The sequence below is a fragment of the Mobula hypostoma genome, chromosome 12 (genome assembly GCF_963921235.1).
Source record: "Mobula hypostoma chromosome 12, sMobHyp1.1, whole genome shotgun sequence".
NCBI lineage: Eukaryota > Metazoa > Chordata > Chondrichthyes > Myliobatiformes > Myliobatidae > Mobula > Mobula hypostoma.
In genome coordinates this window covers 79701219-79722074 of record NC_086108.1, presented here as the reverse complement: position 1 = coordinate 79722074, position 20856 = coordinate 79701219, and the positions used below count along the sequence as shown (strand labels likewise).

Sequence of the window (20856 nt, the reverse complement as noted above, 5' to 3'; positions counted from 1 at the left end):
ATTAGGGGACCAAAACTGCACACAATACTCCAGGTGTGGTCTCACCAAGGCCTTGTACAACTGCATTAGTACCTCCCTGCTCCTGTACTCGAATCCTCTCGCTATAAATGCCAGCATACCATTTGCCTTTTTCACCGCCTGCTGTACCTGCATGCCCACTTTCAATGACTGGTGTATAATGACACCCAGGTCTCGTTGCACCTCCCCTTTTCCTAATCGACCACCATTCAGATAATAATCTGTTTTCCTGTTTTTGCCACCAAAGTGGATAACTTCACATTTATCCACATTAAATTGCATCTGCCATGAATTTGCTCACTCACCTAACCTATCCAAGTCACCCTGCATCTTCTTAGCATCCTCCTCACAGCTAACACTGCCGCCCAGCTTCGTGTCATCCGCAAACTTGGAGATGCTGCAGTTAATTCCCTCATCCAAATCATTAATACATATTGTAAACAACTGGGGTCCCAGCACTGAGCCTTGCGGTACCCCACTAGTCACTGCCTGCCATTCTGAAAAGGTCCCGTTTATTCCCACTCTTTGCTTCCTGTCTGCCAACCAATTCTCTATCCACATCAATACCTTACCTCCAATACCGTGTACTAAAGCAAAGTATTCATTAAGGACATTTCTTGACTCCTCTGTCTCCAGACATGCTTCCTGTTTTATCCCCAATTGGTCCTATCCTTACTTGAGGTATCATCCTGTTATTTATGAATGTGTAGAATGCCTTGGGATTTTCCTTAATCCTACTCACCAAGACCTTCTCGTTTCTACTCCGAGCTTTCCTAAATCCCTTCTTCAGCTCCTTCGTGGCTACCTTCTCTGGAACCCTGTCTGACCCTTACTTCCTAATCCTTAAGTATGCTTTTTCTTCCTATTCTATGTTCCGCATCTCTTGTCAACCGTGGTTCCTTCAACCTGCCATCCTTTCTCTACCTCAACAGTCCAAATCCAGAATGCCATGCAAGTGCTTTCTAAACAGTATCCACATTTCTGATGTGCTTTTCCTGAGTAAATCAGTTGCCAATTTATGCTCCCAATACATGTTATTTCCTGGTAAATGAGTTGCTGTACCCAACAATGGATTCCAATATGCTAGATGCTGCTTTAGTAGATGAGCTCTTTTCTGTTCTTTCTCACAGAATTCCGAGAGACCCGAGCAACTCAGGATTTCTTCACAACCTGTCGCACTCCGGCGATCTGCTGTGAGTTGACATTGCAGGTAAGTTGGTCAAACAGAGAATCTTGTATATATTAAGAAATCGGACTCTTTAAGCTCCAATTATCCAGAAAAGGTGGTATTGCATTGAAAAGTGAAACACTTTCCTTATCACCGTCACTTGATTTGATACTATCAAATGTAAAGAAACATTTTCCAGATCGAGAATGTACAAGTTGAAAAAGAAATCATTGCAACCAAGAATTGAAGTAATTTCAATATAATTTCTTTGAATATTTTTGACTGCCATACTTTTGTCTTGGAAAGTGGAAATTTGTCAGCATTATGGCGTTCATTTTTGAGTCAGAGACTGTGAATTCAATGTCCATGCCAGAATTTCACAAGCTAACAATACACAAGGTTACATTTTAAAGCCCTTTCATCTTTCTAAATGTGCATTCCTATTTATTTGTCTACGGAGGTCGGAGATAGAAGTGATCCTGTTTTAACTGTTCTGTTTGGGTTCGTGTGACTTCTTACTTCAGGTTATCAGTTTTCTGTCAGCAGAATAGATTTGAATAGGTAAAACTTACTAAATGTACTGAGTCAGGTCAGTTTTTCTTTATTCAAATTTAAATAAACGATTCCACTTTTAGTAAACAATCTGACATTACCGTGCTTGCCCTTTTCAGTTTGGATTCTGTACAGTATTAACCTATTTGTAATCAGAGTATCTTTCTCATTTAGCCCCTCAGGCGGTTCCCATTAGATGCTGCTATCATTTTCTCTGACATCTTGGTTATTCCCCAGGTAAGACACACAAGTGCCATTTTTTTTTTGATAAAATGTTTTGAAACAGAATCGGAATTTGGTTTATTATCATTGAAATATCATGAAACTGGTTTTGCAACAGCAGTGCAATACATAATTAAAATGTCTGTAAGTTGCAATAAGAAATAATAAAAAATAAGTAGTGCAACAAGGTGAAGTAATGTTTATGGGTTCATGGACCATTCAGAACTCTGATGGCGGAGGAGAAAAAGCTTTTCCTAAAACGTTGAGTGTGTGTCTCAGGCGCAAATGTAGTGTCCTTTATTGACCAGTGTATACACTTGTTGAAAAAGTGACCACGCTGAGCTGATGTTTTCAGGCAGTGTATCTCACTTGTGGAAGGGCTGGCTCTGCCACTGTTCAGCTGTTACCCATTGGATATACCATAGCAAAGGATCTTTTCTACATATGATTTAATCTCTAGCCTTCTATAATCTAGTATAATTGCATGAGGGAGATTTTTACATGTGGACAATAAGGTTTTATTTCATTTAATCGTTCTCGCATTTATGGATTATAGAACTGTTTTCACTCTGCTGGGTGCATGGTTGTACAGTGCTATCATTGTTTGGTGCAGATTAAAAGCTGCTTATTTACTAAACATTGGTTATTCATGTTGTCAAGAATATTAGTGACAACCATAAATATAAATGCCACTAAAGTGAGGCATCAGACAATTTGTGAATGTGAATCCGGGCCTGATAACTACTTAAGTCACATTCGTGACAGCTAAGTGACACTTTAATCCAACACAAATGTTGAATCTTCAAATAGTAACTGCTAGAATAAATATCTGAAGTTTGCTTTTAATTACTATGATTATGCAATGTGAATATGATTTTTTTGAAATTCATTTTCAGATATAGGCCTAAGTACCCATTACCATCCCAAACATTTTGATATCCGCAAACCTAATTGAAGTTTTTTTTTGTTACATTTGAACTGTTTTCTACTTATTTTAAATTTTAAGGCACTGGGGATGGAGGTGACTATGGTTCCAGGTAAAGGTCCTACGTTTCCAGAGCCACTGAATGAACCTGCTGATCTTGAGAAACTGAATGAGAACGTGGATGTAAATCAGAAGCTGGCATATGTGTTCCAAGCTATAACATTGACTCGTCACAAGCTGAAGGGAGATGTTCCTCTTATCGGCTTCTCAGGAGCCCCGGTATGCTGGAAAAACATTACAATTGTACTAACTGGGGTGAAAGTGACAAACCTTCATAGTGAATAGCACAAGCTCTAACAAATTAAACAACCTAAAGTAGCTTGCAGCATTTATGTAGAATTTTATCAGTATTTAAGTGACAGTTATAAATAGGGTAATTTTATTTTCATAATGTAGCTAAGATTTTGAAATTGAAGGTACTTTTATTGCCATTAGAAACATCTCTTCCACTTTCTACACTATACTTTTGAACAAGTTATTGTCTCACATGAGGATTCCCTTGGTCATGGTCAACCACGGATGTTGTATACTAGCTATCTACGTTCAGTGCACAAGCCAGGGCAGTACAATACAGAGAACAAGTTGTTCCCCATACAGCAGGCTTCCCCTCTCCTCATAGCTGATGAATTCAAAAGAATGTCAGAGACTCATACAGTTTGGCACCAGCAGCATTGTGGGAGTTGCAGACATCCCACCTCTCCCGGAACGTCCGGGAGTCTCCCGCATGTTAATAGTGGCTCCCTGATGCCCGCAAATTATATACAATATCACAGAAATCAATTTTTTTGAGAGCGAGCGCGAGAAAGCAAGAGAGAGCGCGAGAGCGAAGGCAAGCGAGAGAGGGAGAGAGCGTGCGAGCGACCACGAGAGAGAGAGAGCGCGAGCGCGCCATTGCAGAGTGTTCCAAAAAAATGTATAAAATGTACGTCACCCCAGACTACACTAAAGTGTACCCCTGCCTAATAGGGGTCAAAAATAATGACAGTGTTGCTCGCTGCACTGTTTGCAACAGTGACTTTTCTATTGCCCATGGTGGGTTAAGACTGTAAAAGACATGTTGAGGTGAGTTTAACAGGTGTCATTCGTTCATTAGCATAGCTAACGTTATTTAAACTAGCTGGCTAGCTGCTAAGGAGCTACTCTATTGCAGACATCCCACCTCTCCCGGAAGTCTCCCGAAAATTGATGGTGCTACCTCCCTGAAATGAGTTTTTGCAGGGTGGGATGTCTGGAGTTTCCAGTTAGCATTGAACTCAATGTAGGACTGCGTTCGGGACTCCACCTACAGAATTTTCCTCTGGATTTACTCCAGAAGTCCCCATGAGTGAGATAGCTGTAAGGCAGCAGAGGTTTGAGATTAGAATTTTCCTTCTCTTAGATGAGCTGCCAACCACAACTGACACGCCCCATCACAATGCAAACGAAAGTCAAAATTATGCAGTTTATTGTCCATGTGTTTCTGTGGGTATTCAACTACTACCGATAAAAACCACACTCAATATTATGATTTGGAGTCGTAATAGATGGCAGATGCTGAAATTTGGAGCAAAAGTAAATTATTGGAAATATGCAGTGAGTCAAGCAGCATCTGTGAAGGCAAAGGAATGGTCAACACTCTGGCCTTATGTAAGTCTTGACCCAGAACATTTGTCTCCACAGCTGCAGCTTGACCCGCTGAGTTGTTGCAGCAGTTTATTTTCCATTTAATTTTTACCCAACATATGATTGATCAGATTGATACATTCCAGTTCCTAATTCTGACCGTGCTACGAAAAGGGGAGATTCCTTTCCATCTGCCAAGCCCTATAATCTTTTTGTTTTTCAGGAGGGATGAATAGTAATTAAAAATGAGTTGTTAGTTACAATAAATAATTGGAAAATGAGTTTCATTTTATTTCTTATAGTGGACTTTGATGGCTTACATGATAGAAGGAGGTGGCTCAAATACAATGTCGAAAGCAAAACGCTGGCTATATCAACATCCTCTAGTCTGTCATAAACTATTGAAAATTCTCACCAATGTTATCATTAATTATCTGGTGGGACAAGTGGCAGCAGGAGCTCAGGTAAGGGATAGCTCAATCTTTTTAATCAAATTCCTTCAGAATCAACATTTATTTATATTTTCTGTGACAGTCATTTTTGTGATGGAACAGCAGTGCTCTTGAGTATTTGTTATCCTTGTTCAGGAATTGACAGGTACTTCAAATAGGAAGCTGTTGTTCTATTGCTTCCAAACTGAAAGTTAGGAATGATGATGCTAACACTATTGAGCTTTGAACTTCATTTTGATACTGCCTGGCAATATCAAAAAATCACCACTGGGTGGCAGCACTTACACACAGTCTTGAATGTTGTGCATGTTCAGCAATAAGGTTAAAGAAGCTTGATGGGCGTTAGATGGACGAAGATTATGTGACAATCAGCTATGAAAGCTAAAAAGTTTCAGTCTCCATTTGGGAGGTAACATTATTAGGCACTAATGGAGTTTTCATGGTTCCTTCCTAATCCTCAATCAATAACGTTCTTTTGAAGCAGAATTGGAGCAAAATAAAACAAACAGCTTGAGGAACCTAACAGGTCAAACAGCATCTGTAGGGAAGGAAAAGGAATTGTTGAGTTTTTTATTATTTATAGTTTGATACCGCACCATTATTGGACACCTTTCGTTTAAAATTTTATACTATGGCCATTTACTGGGGTAATAACTTCAGTCCATACAGCTATCTTCCTCAAGAAATTTGATGGCTGATATGCTTAATCACAATGTTGCTATGTGCTGAGACAGGCCCATTTGGAACATAAGAGAAAAATAGTGTGTGCATTCTGTATATCCTCTTTAAGAAGCTGTGTTACTTGGAGCAGTCAATTTTACTGCAATCCTGTCAGCAACAATCTCATTTATGCATTGTTGATGTAATGGATTTGAGTTTGTAGGTATTGCTTTATTGAACAATTGTACTATGTACTTCATTCAAATAATGGAAGTGAACTTTGCATAGCTGCATATGGATTGCCTAAGAGACTGGTTTAGCAACTGTTACTGTTTTTTTTATCATTGCCTATCTGTGAGAATGATTTGATGCCTTTGCAATTAACAGTAAAAGGGTGACTAGGGTCACCGATGTGTGGAGCTACAGAAGGATGGGATATTTAATGTCTATTTCTCTTTGGTGTTTGCTAAGGAGAATAATACAGATGTCAGAGAAATGAGGGTAACAAGTTGTAAAGTTTTGGATCAAAAGTCTGTTATGAGGAAGGAGGTATTTACAGCTTTGAAGTGCATTAAGTTGAGAAAATCTCTAAGGCCTGACCAAGTGCAGGGAAGAAATTATGGAGGCTTTTGTAGAGATTTGTTTCTTCATTAGCCACTGGTGAAATCCAGAAGACTGGAGGATGGCTAATGATGTTCCATTGTTCAAGAAGGATAGCGAGGACAAGCTGATGAGCCTGATTTCAGTTATAGGGAAGTTACTGGAGGAGATTGAGGACAAGAACTACCTTCGCTTGGGTAGTCAAGGCCTTATCATGAAGAGTCAGCATGGTTTTGTGTATAGAGGGTCTTGTCTGACAAATCTTGAAGTGTTTCAACTGAAGGGATGGGTGAAGTTAAGGCAGTGGATATCGTCAGTGTTGACGCTAGTAAGGCCTTTGAGAAGGTCCCGCATGTCATGCTGATGTGGAAGGATAGAATGTATTGGATTCAGAGGGAACATGCAAAGTGGATCTACAATTGGCTAGATGATGGGAAGCCTAGGATGATGGTTGAAGGCTGATTCTGACTGGAGGTCTGTGGCTAGTGGGTGCTCCAGGAGTCAGTATTGGGACTTCTGTTATTCATTTTTATCTAAATGATTTGGATGTAAATGAACAAGGCAGGATTGGGAAGTTTGCTGATGATACAGAGTTGGGGGGGGTCATGATGATAAGTGAAGCAGATTATAATGAATTACAGAAATCTTGATCTGTTGGGGAGATGGGCTGAGAAATGACAAATGGATAAGTGTGAGGTGATGCATTTTGGACAGTCAAGTCAGGGTAGGACTTGTGCATTGAATGGCAGAGCACTAAGTGTTGTCAATCAAAAATGCCCCCAAGTGGACAAGGTGATGAAGAAGATGTTTAGCCTGTTAGTCTTTATTAATTGGGCCATCAAGTTCAAGAGTAGGGAAATGAGTTGTACAAGTCTTGGTGAGGCAGCATTTGGAGTATTGTGTACAGTTTCTGTTGTAGGAAGGACATTGTCATGCTGGAGAGGGGGCAGAAGAGACTTGCAAGGATCTTGCCTGGACTAGAGGGCTTGAGTTATAGGGAGCGATTGGCCAAGTTGGATATTAATTTGCTGGGTTGTTGTAGAAGGATGAGTGGCCTCGTAGTAGTTTATAAGATCATGAGGGGCATGGATAAGGCGGACAGTCACAGTCTTCAGCACTGAGTCTAAAACTAGAGGGTACAGGTGCAAGATTAAAAGGGAGAGATTTAAATGAGAGCTGAGAGGGTAGTGCGTAGCTAGAATGAGCAGCCAGTGGAAGTGGTTGAGGCAGATGCAGTTTCCACATTTAAGCAGCATATGGACAGGCACTTGGAGGGAGGGGCTTGGTGTGTTATGGGCCAAGCATTGGCAACTGAGACCAATAGGGAGGAAAGACCAGTTGAACCAAAGGGCCTGTTTCCATGCTGTATAACTCTAACTCTAATCTTTTTGGCTATATTATTATATTGCCATAAGTTCTATGGGCGAGTGACTTGATGGATATAACGCTCTTGTAATCTGGGTTTCATGGCACCATTGTCAATTTACTTGACAGCCTCAGACAATAGATCAAAACTGGAATAAGATCTAGAGGAATATCTCCTGCTTCATTGACAGGAGGTGCCTCTTTTTTTTTTTTGGTTTTCCAAGTTGTTTTGAGGTTTTAACTGTGAGGAATTGTCTTGGCACTTTTTTTTAAAAACACTGGCCACAACTGGATTTTTGATTCCAGTTCCGGATGCTGGAGTTCGGCAAAGATGTGAAGGTGCAGTAAAAGATTTTGTTCAACAATTCCAACAGTGAAGGTCTTTGTGGATAGACTGGAGAAATTGAGCTGCTCTTGGTGCAGAGGGGTTTGAGGTTGAGGGGTCCTGATGAAAGTGTCAAAAGTAATGAGGGTCTAAACGGGGTTAAAGGAGAGAAGCCACTCCCATTAGCAAAAGGCTCAATACTCTGGACATGGCTAAAAGTACAAAGGAGGCACCTTTTTCTGACAAGTGGTTAGTGTCTGGAGTGTGTGCAAATGGACTTCACTCCAGGGTTCTGACAGAGGTAGCTAAAGAGACTGTGGAGGCATTAGTAATAAACTTCCAAAAATCACAAGATTCTGGACTGGTTGCAGAGGACTGTGAAATTGTAAATGTCACTCTACTCTTTAAGAAGAGATGGAGGCAGAAGAAAGGAATTTATAGGCCAGTTAGTCTGACTTCAGTGGTTGAAAAGATGTTGAAGTCTATTATTAAGTATGAGGTTTTGGAGGCGCATGACAAAAGAAGCCAAAGTCAGCATGGTTTTATTGTTGTTCCTTTTGACGCCTTGTGGTGCACCGGGCAGCATTTTTGCCGCTCCTGTGGCGTTTGACTCTAGTTTTTAACTTTCAACCCAGCATGGATGGAAAGTGTGCAAGGAGCCGGCCGGACTCAAACTCGGGACTATTTGCCTTGTCTGATGACTACACCACCGACCAGCTATGGTTTTGTCAAGGGGAGATCTTGTCTGACAAATCTGTTGAAACTCTTTGAGGAAATAATAGGTAGGATAGACAAAGGAGAGTCAGTAGGTGTTGTTTATTTGGATTTTCGGAAGACAAGGTGTTGCATATAGGGGTGCTTAACAAGATAGGAGCCCATGCTATTGAAGGAAAGATGCTAGCATGGATAGGAGATTGGCGTTCTGTGAGGAGGCAAAGAGTGGGAATAAAGGGAGCCTTTTCTGGTTGGCAGCTGGTGGCTAGTGGCGTTCCACATGAATTAATGGCCTTTTGGCCAAGACTGTGGACAATATTAAAAATGGGTAACACACATAAAAGTTGCTGGTGAACGCAGCAGGCCAGGCAGCATCTCTAGGAAGAGGTGCAGTTGACGTTTCAGGCCGAGACCCTTCATCAGGACTAACTGAAGGAAGACTGAGTAAGGGATTTGAAAGTTGGAGGAGGAGGGGGAGATCCAAAATGATAGGAGAAGACAGGAGGGGGAGGGATGGAGCCAAGAGCTGGACAGGTGATGGGCAAAAGGGATACGAGAGGAATCATGGGACAGGAGGTCCGGGAAGAAAGACAAGGGGGGGGGCACCCAGAGGATGGGCAAGCGGTATATTCAGAGGGACAGAGGGAGAAAAAGGAGAGTGAGAGAAAGAATGTGTGTATAAAAATAAGTAACAGATGGGGTACGAGGGGGAGGTGGGGCCTTAGCAGAAGTTAGAGAAGTCGATGTTCATCCCATCAGGTTGGAGGCTACCCAGATGGAATATAAGGTGTTGTTCCTCCAACCTGAGTGTGGCTTCATCTTTACAGTAGAGGAGGCCGTGGATAGACATGTCAGAATGGGAATGGGATGTGGAATTAAAATGTGTGGCCACTGGGAGATCCTGCTTTCTGTGGCAGACAGAGCGTAGATGTTCAGCAAAGCGGTCTCCCAGTCTGCGTCGGGTCTCGCCAATATATAAAAGGCCACATCGGGAGCACTGGACGCAGTATATCACCCTACCCGACTCACAGGTGAAGTGTTGCCTCACCTGGAAGGACTGTTTGGGGCCCTGAATGGGTGGAGGGGCAGGTCGTGTTGAGTAAGCAGGGTGTCTGCAAAAGGACTTAGACACATTGGGAGTATGGGCAGTGAAGTAGCAGGTGGAATATAGTGTAGGGGAGTGTACGGTCATACATTTTGGTAGAAGCAATAAAGATGTGGACTATTTTCAAAATGGGTAAAAAATTCAAAAATCAGAGATGCAAAGGGTCTTGGGAGTCTGAGTGCACGTTTCCCTAAAGGTTAACTTGCAGGTTGAGTTGGTGTTAAGAAGGCAAATGCAAAGTTAGCATTCCTTTCAAAAGGACTAGAATACAAAAGCAAGGATGTAATGTTAAGGCTGTATAAGGCATTGGTCAGACCACACTTGCAGTATTGAGAGCAGTTTTGGGTCCCTTATCAAAGAAAATTAGTGCTTGCATTGGAGGAATGAAAGGGTTAATATATGAGCATTTGATGGCTCTACGTTTGAACTCACTGGAGTTTAGAAGAATGAAGGGCGTGATGTCATTGAAACCATTGAATATTGAAAGACCTAGATAGAGTGGATGTGGAGAGGATGTTTCCTGTAATGGGGGAGAGTAGGACCGGAGGACACACCTTCAGAATAGAGGGACATCTGATTAGAACACAGATGTGGAAAAAATTTCTTTAGGCAGAGGGTGGTGAATCTATGGAATTTATTACCACAGACAGATGTGCAGTCCAAGTCACTGGGTATATTTAAGGCCAAGGTTGATAGGTTCTTGATCAAACAGGACATCAAAGGGTGAAGGCAGGAGGATGAAGTTGAGACTCGACTTGAGAGGGATAATAAATCAGCTATGATGGAATGGTGGAGCAGATTTGATGGGCCAAATAGTCTAATTCTGCTCCAATGTCTTATGGTCTTATGGAATGCACTGCTGGTAAGTCATTCAATTGGATCATTCAAAAGTGAGCTGCAAAATTATCTAAGAGGAATGAATTGTTAGGGCAATGAAAAAAGGGTAAGGAAGTAAGGTTAGCACTATGGATCTTGCTTAGAACTAGTATAGAATCTAACCGAATAGCCTTCCTGCCATGTGATATCAGCTCTGTGATTACTTACTGAGATGAATTGCAAGGCTGCGATTTGGAAGAGGCAGTGAGTTTCCCCACATCTTGTACTCTAATCTTGATATTTGTAATAAAAATGATATAGTTTACAATAGGTTCCCAGTTGAGATGATTTATACATGAGCAACCCTGCTATCACATGTCCACCAACCAAAGTGATAGCTTCATAAAAAGGACTTCCGTGTCCCGATGAAGGGTTTCTGTCTGAAACATCGACTCTGTATTCTTTTCTGTGTGCGTACATCTATTGATGCCTCTGGACACATCTTCAGTGATATTCCTGGAATCATCAGGTGTTTCGGGTCTTTCAACATCATACACCCTCCTCCAGGTGACCCAGCCGGGGCTGATCAGACCCTAGATCAGGTGGCTAGCTACTTATGACTCCTTGGCTTTCCTCTTTTGAACCACAGCCATCTTGAGGCCCTCTCTGCTGCATCAGTGGTACTGCGGATGGCTGTCCTCTTCCTGTCTCTCTCGATGCTTTTCCATAGATGCTGCTTGACCTGCTGAGTTCCTCTACCATTTTGTGTACACTACTCTGAATTTCCTGGAGTGGTGACATGGAGATACATCTCTGCCACAGGAGATGTAGGGCACTGCTTCTCTTCGCTAGCTGCAGGTCACCCTGAGGCAAGGTGTAGCACCTGCTTAGCCTCCCCCCACCCCCCGCCCCCCAACAGTGAATGTCACACGAAGCCATGGGAGCATGGGAGATGGTGGATGGTCATATGAGCAGCTGGTGCCTATCACTAATCCTGGTTATGTGCCCATTGACGCCAAGCAGACAATCTCTGAAAATTATCAATAGTGGCTGGGGTGACCTGTTTTAGAAACATAGAAACATAGAAAATAGGTGCAGGAGTAGGCCATTCGGCCCTTCGAGCCTGCACCGCCATTTATTATGATCATGGCTGATCATCCAACTCAGAACCCAGCCTTCCCTCCATACCCCCTGACCCCTGTAGCCACAAGGGCCATATCTAACTTCCTTTTAAACATAGCTAATGAACTGGCCTCAACAGTTTGCTGTGGCAGAGAATTCCACAGATTCACCACTCTCTGTGTGAAGAAGTTTTTCCTAACCTCGGTCCTAAAAGGCTTCCCCTCTATCCTCAAACTGTGACCCCTCGTTCTAGACCTCCCCAACATCGGGAACAATCTTCCCGCATCTAGCCTGTCCAATCCCTTTAGGATCTTATACGTTTCAATCAGATCCCCCCTCAATCTTCTAAATTCCAACGAGTACAAGCCCAGTTCATCCAGTCTTTCTTCATATGAAAGACCTGCCATCCCAGGAATCAATCTGGTGAACCTTCTTTGTACTCCCTCTATGGCAAAGATGTCTTTCCTCAGATTAGGGGACCAAAACTGCACACAATACTCCAGGTGTGGTCTCACCAAGGCCTTGTACAACTGCAGTAGTACCTCCCTGCTCCTGTACTCGAATCCTCTCGCTATAAATGCCAGCATACCGTTCGCCTTTTTCACCGCCTGCTGTACCTGCATGCCCACTTTCAATGACTGGTGTATAATGACACCCAGGTCTCGTTGCACCTCCCCTTTTCCTAATCGGCCACCATTCAGATAATAATCTGTTTTCCTATTTTTGCCACCAAAGTGGATAACTTCACATTTATCCACATTAAATTGCATCTGCCATGAGTTTGCCCACTCACCCAACCTATCCAAGTCACCCTGCATCCTCTTAGCATCCTCCTCACTGCTAACACTGCCACCCAGCTTTGTGTCATCCGCAAACTTGGAGATGCTGCATTTAATTCCCTCATCCAAGTCATTAATATATATTGTAAACAACTGGGGTCCCAGCACTGAGCCTTGCGGTACCCCACTAGTCACCGCCTGCCATTCTGAAAAGGTCCCGTTTATTCCCACTCTTTGCTTCCTGTCTGCTAACCAATTCTCCACCCACACCAATACCTTACCCCCAATACCGTGTGCTTTAAGTTTGCACACTAATCTCCTATGTGGGACCTTGTCAAAAGCCTTTTGAAAATCCAAATATACCACATCCACTGGTTCTCCCCTATCCACTCTACTAGTTACATCCTCAAAAAATTCTATGAGATTCGTCAGACATGATTTTCCTTTCACAAATCCATGCTGACTTTGTCCGATCATTTCACCGCTTTCCAAATGTGCTGTTATCACATCCTTGATAACTGACTCCAGCAGTTTCCCCACCACCGACGTTAGGCTAACCGGCCTATAATTCCCCGGTTTCTCTCTCCCTCCTTTTTTAAAAAGTGGGGTTACATTAGCCACCCTCCAAGTTTTGTAAAGACTCTGCCCAGAAGAAGGCAGTGGCAAACCACTTCTGTAGAATTTCCCAAGAACAATCATTGTCATAGACCATGATCACCCACGTCATAGGACACAGCACATAATGATGATGATGACTCTGCATTTCCAGCATCTACAGAACCTCTTGTTTCTGATTTAAGATTATTTTCTGACTGGCAGAACCAGAAGCTTATAGGAGCTAGCATCGACCCCTTGTCAGTACTATTAGTTGCTATCAGCTGTGCCTTGGTAGTGGCTCCTCAGAAGCTGCCCCAGTGCCTTCAGAACAAAGGACGAAAAATTAGCCATGACTTCTGCATCAAATTTACACTGATCCCTACAAGAAAGTGCATGTGTGTGAGTATTTTTTACAAGAATAAAACAGTGCTTGATTTTGTCAAATGCTGACAGTATAAGAGGCATGATTCAAAATTGGTCAATCAGCCCCTCAAGTCTGCCCCACCGTTCAACAAGATCATGTTGCTCTTTAAAAGCAGAATGAAAAATCTGTGGTTGATATATGTTGAAAATGAGATTTGATTATGGGTTAGTGAAGGCTGGTGACCTTGTACTAGAAAGAATTATGAATAAAATGTTGTATCAGAGTTTCTGATGTATTTTATTTCTCTCTTCTTTGAAATAACTTCCTTTTTTTGTTTCACAGGCGCTGCAAGTGTTTGAATCTCATGCTGGCCATTTGGGATATGAGCAGTTCAGGGAATTTTCTCTCCCCTACCTCAGAGAGATTGCCCAACAAGTAAAGGAAAAACTAAAGGCCTCAGCAATAAATCAAGTGCCAATGGTAAGGTAGCTCATCTTTCTTGCAGTATCTTTGGAAGATGTTTATTTAGTAGTCTATTCTTTCTACATGACATTTATTTAAAGCTCTATCTGGTCAAACTGTATTTACTTTGTATTTTGGTTTAGAAACCATTTACTTTTGTATCTTAGGAGCATAGCAGATAAACCTTCAGAGTAATTTCATGGTCTCATTTCTTTCCCTTGTCTGTTTTTTTGGAAGCTCTTGCAATTATTCTACATTACTGCACTTGTGAAAGCTTATATTCTTAGTCTGATCTTAGTTTTGGCATTTGATCTTTAGTACATTATAGATTATAATAGCCTGTAGTATTTGATCATTAATTCAATCTCCTGTAAGCCATTTTGTATACAACATAAATCATGGCTTTGAAGTCAACATTGGTATTAACTAACTTGCCGTCCCCCATTGGTCTGTTTGGAATGAAAGATGAGAATGAAGAACAAAGTTACTCAACTGCATTATTGTTGCCTTATTAACTAAATGGGCCAATATGCAGAAATCAGAATCTTAAAGCCCTTTACTATGGTGCGCTATTAAAATGAAAGATTCAATTCTGAATGCTTAAATCTGCTCCTGTCTCTTTTTGCCTAGACAGCTACTTTTTTATTTCATTTAAAATTATAAAATACTATTAGTTAATCCCATGAGACAATGCGGAGTAATCTATCTTCTTTATTTGAAATTCCTCAGTAGTCGGCTTTTTTTTCCACTCTTCTATCATATCTTTACATATACATAAGGTGACCCCTGCACCCTTTAAAAGAGTTTGGAGTTCCTCATTTAAATGAGAGCACCAGCATAAAAGTCTAACAATATCAGAATCTCATCTGCACAGATGTGCTGTCACAGAAAAAAACAGCTGACACAACACTTCATGGAATTAAAAGTAAGTTTCTCTTTTAAATGAGGAAGGGAAAACACTTTCATGTAATAGAAAATAGGATTAAATTTGTATTTTAAAATTAAATTCATATATGAAAGACTTAATGAACAGACCTGCAGATCTGTAAATTCACTGGATTGACGAGCAACTGGAACACTGGGCATGTTTGCAGACTCAACAGGATTTCATGATGGGAAAGGAATTTTTTAAATGACATTATGAAGACTTGAGACAGCAGAAACAAATCTCAGACTTCAAGTATGTTTCTTAATAATACCATCTGTGTTATGTAGTGTAATTTTTAAAAATTGAAAATATTAGTTTAAATTTTCCCCTTGCCATGGAAAGTATTTCCTACCATCTGTCTATATATATTTATTTCTTTTCATGTCAACTTAGAAATATCGGAACATTGATCGAAAACAGCTGAGAAATTGTGGAGATGAAGTATCCCAGAGATTTTATTCTAGCTTTTGTTTTATTTTGTACTCCTCTTCCCAAGCGTCATTCTGTCTTTTAACAAAACTGACAAGCAACTTGTCCCAACCTTAGCATTTTTGTACATATGGACAATGTGCATGAGTTGAAGGACGGTAGATGAATAGGGAAGGGAGTCTGAATTGAAAAGTCAGGTTAAGTCAAGTTTATTGTCATTTAACTACAGTGATGCTAGAAAGTTTGTGAACCATGTAGAATTTTCATTATTTCTGCATAAATGTAACCAATATGATCATATCTCCACGTAAATCCTAAAGCTACATAAAGAGAGCCCAATTAAATAAATAACGCAAAAATATTATACATGTTCATTTATTTAATGAGAAAATTATCTAATATTACATGTATTTGTTGGGAAAAAAAGTCTCTGAAACTTGCTTTCGGTAACTGGTTTAACCTACTTATACAGTAATAACTTCAACTAAACAATTCCAGCAACTGTTTCTCAGTCCTGCACATCGACTTTTAGGAATTTTAGGCCATTCCTCCTTACAAAACTGCTTCAATTCTGGGATATTGATGGGCTTCCTTGCGTGAACTGCTTACTTTGAATCCTTCCACAACATTTCTATAGGATCAAGATCAGGACTTTTGACTCGAATTTTCTTCCTCTTAAACTATTCTGTTGTTGATTTACTCTTGTATTTCGGATCATTGTCTTGTTGCATTATCCAACTTCTAATCAGCTTCCGGTGACGGACTGCTACCCTAACATTCTCCTGTAAAATGTCTTGATACAATTTTGAATTCATTGTTTCCTCAACAATTCCAAGCTGAAAATATTAGCAAACTGAAATATGCTATAGGAGCTGTGCGTAGCCTTACAGGCACAAGTATAAAGCAAGTATAGCATTTGCCAATTATACCCAGCTTGCTTCTTTTCAGCTGTTAAACTTATTATAACTTCCAGCTTTCTGTTTTATTTGTCAAGTGTTTATTTGCTTTTCTGGATTTGTGAAAGGGAGATCATATTTGACCAATTTATTAGAGTTCTTTAAAGAAGTTGTATTTTGAAGATAAATAGGAGCTGGTAGATTTACTAAGATTTCTAGAAGGCATCTGATAAGATGTAACATTAATGGTTATTACAGAAAATAAGCTCACTGAGGCAATATTTTGGCAGGATGGGTTGGCTGATAAGGATAAATGTATATAAATGGGTCAATTTTGCAAAATGTAACAAGTGGTGTGCCACAGGGATCTGGTGATTGTTTTATTTCACAGTTTTTATATAAATGAATTGGCACATAAATGAAAATTGCTTAATTTGTTGATGACAAGGCTTCAAAGGGATACAGATAGGTTAAGCAGGTGCACAAAGAACTGATGAAGCGAGCACAATGTGGAAAATGTAAATTGTTCATTTGGCAGGCAAATTTAAAATGCAACACTTAAACTACAGAGCTCTGAAATCAAGGAGTAACTTTATTTGCCATGTCCATTTGCATGTATAGGAATTTGCTGTGGTGTGTTGGCATGACAGGCGACAAGAACAGTCAACAATTACAAAGTGTTATGTAAAAATAAAGTTGGATACTAAAGTACGGATATGAAATAAAATATACATAACTACCAACAGTACATTATAAAAAGTAGTCTAAAGTGAATGCAGTGCAGTGATTGGGGTAATAGATAGTGGGAGGTGGGGAGCTTTTGGAAATTTGCTGGGAGGGTAGTGTCCACAATGATTTCCTGCCCGCTTTGTCCTGGGCATTTACTAGTACTGTACTGCAGTGATGGTAGATTGCAGCCAATGACCTTTCCAGCTGACCTGACAGTTTGCTGTAGTTCTTGTATATTGTGAGACGATGCTGCACCAAACCTGATAGTGATGATGGCTGATGTGTGGATGCTCTCTATGATGGCAGTGTAGATTTGTACCTGTTTGTTCCGGGGAAGATGGATTTTTAGAAGTACATGCTCTGCCAAGCCTTTTTGTTAATGAAGGAGATACAGTTCCACATGAGATCCTGTGAAATAATGATCCCCAGGAACCTGACTGTTGAAATGGTGCTGACAGGAGAGTTGCTAATGATGAGTGAATGGAGAGGAGACACATTTCTCATGAAGACAATATACACCTCCACAGTTGAGAGCGTTCAGATCCAAGTTGTTCTGATTGCACCAGTTCACTGACTTGTTTACTCCCTGGTGGTATTTGGCTTCGTCACCTCTGGTAATTAATTCAATGACAGTGGTGTCAAATACAGAGGAAACAGCGTCTTGCAGCATGATTCACAAAAATCATGGCTACTCTACTTTTGAAAGGGGCAAGTTGTATCTGAGGAAAAATTGAAAAAGCAAGACTTTATTGACTGGAATGTAAACTTGAAAGAAATGGCTTGATTGAAACATATGGGATCATGACAGGATGGGTGGATGCATTGAGTATGTTTCCTCTTGCACTGGAATTATAGGTCACTGTTCAAGAGTGGCGGCAGAAACGTGAAGTCATGAGTTTATGGAACTCTCAAAGTTGAAGTAGAATCTCAATATATATAAATTAGAGTAGATATTTATTAGTAAGAGAATGAAGGTGACCACACTGAGGTTACAATCAGATTGCCCATGGTTTAATTCAATGCAAGTTCCAAGGGCCAAATAGCCTAATCCTACTGGTTTGAATGGTTTTTATAACAAATTACCCAATCTGATAAACTTGGATTGCTTTGCCTGAAAAGGCATTGGAAAAAGATTTAATGGCCGACTTCAAATGTGAATTGGATAAATGCTATAAAGGGAAAACTGCAGGAACTGTAGTTGAGTGGATGGATCAGGAGTAATCTATGAATTAGTCTTGATGGAGAAAATAGCCTCTATCTTCTGCTGTGCTGTTCTATGAATGGCTGGTGGTTATTGATGGGTGGGGGGGGGGAACGTTTAGAATTAGGCAGGGTACGTATTGCTTTAATCTGTTGTGTTTCATCTTGAAAAGGTCTTGGCTGAATAACCTGTTTTTTTTTAAATGGATTTTTTTGGGACCAGGAAATGATTACATTTTCCTTGCTCTTTATCTTGCTGTAATCTCAGACATACTCCTTGAACTTCAATGACTGACAGAAATACATTGCACAATAGGAGCATCCCTCCGAGACATAGTTGTAAGTCCAGCAGGCGTTTCAAGAGAAGGAAAAATCTGCCGTAGGGAGTTGATCAATTGAAGTGGTTAAAAGTTATGCTATGAGCTCTTCAAACATTGCGCAATGATTTTTTGTTTTTGTGTATATGTGCCAAACAATGGGCCTTGCTGCAGCTTTCATCTGAATGCTCCTTTGAGGACCAATGTTGTATATTTGAACCAAAAATAATATCTAAACACTAGTTTTAGAAACCTTTTTAGGATATATTCCACTGCAGACTTTCCTAGTAATCCAGCCCACAAAATGTCCTTGGTGCTTGCTGCAGTGACTTGCTTATCTACAAATAATGAAGAATAACAATTCAGCGAAAATATCTTTGACATAGAACAGTTCAGCACAGTACAGACCTTTCCCTCAGACATGTTGTGTGGACCCTTTAACCCACTCCAAGATCAATCTAACCCTTCCCTCCCACATAGCCCTCCATTTTACTTTCATCCATGTGCCTGTCTAAGAGCACCTTAAATACCCTGTTGTATCTGTCTCTACCATGACCCCTAGCAGCACATTCCACACACCTACCACTCTGTCTTTCTTAAAAAAAACTTTGTCTGATGTTCCCCCCCCACCACCCATGTTTTCCTCCAAATACCTTAAAGTTATTTTGCCTCATATTATCCATTTCTGCCCTTGGAAAATGTTTCTGACTGTCCACTTTATCATCTTATTATCTTGTATGCCTCTTATGGTCTTACAGTCTTATCATCTTTTACACCTTTATCAAGTCACCTTTCATCCTCCTTATCTCCAAAGGGAAAACCCCTAGTTTACTCAACCTGTCTTCATAAGACAGAGTGATCAGCAGCACTGGGGCTCCACAGGGGGCTGTCTTGTCTCCCTTTCTCTTCACCATTTACACCTCGGACTTCAACTACTGCACAGAGTCTTGTCATCTTCAGAAGTTTTCGGATGACTCTGCCATAGTTGGATGCATCAGCAAGGGAGATGAGGCTGAGTACAGGGCTACGGTAGGAAACTTCGTCACATGGTGTGAGCAAAATTATCTGCAGCTTAATGTGAAAAAGATTAAGGAGCTGGTGGTAGACCTGAGAAGAGCTAAGGTACCGGTGCCCCCTGTTTCCATCCAGGGGGTCAGTGTGGACATGGTGGAGGATTACAAATACCTGGGGATACGAATTGACAATAAACTGGACTGGTCAAAGAACACCGAGGCTGTCTACAAGAAGGGTCAGAGCCACCTCTATTTCCTGAGGAGACTGAGGTCCTTTAACATCTGCTGGACGACGCTGAGGATGTTCTACAAGTCTGTGGTGGCCAGTGCTATCATGTTTCCTGTTGTGTGCTGGGGCAGCAGGCTGAGGGTAGCAGACACCAACAGAATCAACAAACTTATTCGTAAGGCCAGTGATGTTGTGGGGATGGAACTGGACTCTCTGATGGTGGTGTCTGAAAAGAGGATGCTGTCCAAGTTGCATGCCATCTTGGACAATGTCTCCCATCCACTATATAATGTACTGGTTGAGCACAGGAGTACATTCAGCCAGAGACTCATTCCACCGAGATGCAACACAGAGCGTCATAGGAAGTCATTCCTGCCTGTGGCCATCAAACTTTACAACTCCTCCCTTGGAGGGTCAGATACCCTGAGCCAATAGGCTGGTCCTGGACTTATTTCCTGGCACAATTTACATATTTACATATTACTATTTAACTATTTATGGTTTTATTACTATTATTATTTATGGTGCAACTGTAACAAAAACCAATTTCCCCCGGGATCAATAAAGTATGACTATGTTGGGGAAGTCCAGAACGAGGGGTCACAGTTTGAGGATAAAGGGGAAGCCTTTTAGGACCGAGATTAGGAAAAACTTCTTCACACGGAGAGTGGTGAATCTGTGGAATTCTCTGCCACAGGAAGCAGTTGAGGCCAGTTCATTGGCTATATTTAAGAGGGAGTTAGATATGGCCCTTGTGGCTAAAGGGATCACGGGGTATGGAGGGAAGGCTGGTGCAGGGTTCTGAGTTGGATGATCAGCCATGATCATACTGAATGGTGGTGCAGGCTCAAAGGGCCGAATGGCCGCCTCCTGCACCTATTTTCTTTGTTTCTATGTTTCTATGACTATGACTAAGACATGTTTTCTAATTCAGGCAGCATCCTGGTAAATCTCTGCACCATCTCTAAAGCTTCAACATCCTTCCGATAAGGAGGTGATCAATACTTCAAGTGTGCTCTAAAGCTGCAACATTACCTCATGGCTCTTGGAAAGAAATCCTCCTTCCCCCCCCCCCCACTAATGAAGGCTTACGCACCAAGCACCATTAACCACTCTATAAACAAAGCTACTACTTTGAACAAATTATGGATGTGAACCCTAAGATCCCCCGTTCCTCCACACTGTTCAGAATCCTGACATTAACCCT

At 41.1% G+C, this 20856-nt stretch overlaps 1 protein-coding gene across 1 annotated transcript in view; it reads left to right on the top strand.

The window, feature by feature from the left end:
• Positions 1-20856, top strand: part of urod (uroporphyrinogen decarboxylase) — a 62489-nt gene that overhangs the window by 19252 nt on the left and 22381 nt on the right. The window contains exons 3-7 of the mRNA XM_063064461.1: positions 1149-1228; positions 1913-1975; positions 2967-3164; positions 4850-5011; positions 13789-13926. Of these exons, the coding sequence (XP_062920531.1) occupies positions 1149-1228; positions 1913-1975; positions 2967-3164; positions 4850-5011; positions 13789-13926 (641 nt within the window). The remainder of the gene's footprint in view (positions 1-1148; positions 1229-1912; positions 1976-2966; positions 3165-4849; positions 5012-13788; positions 13927-20856) is intronic.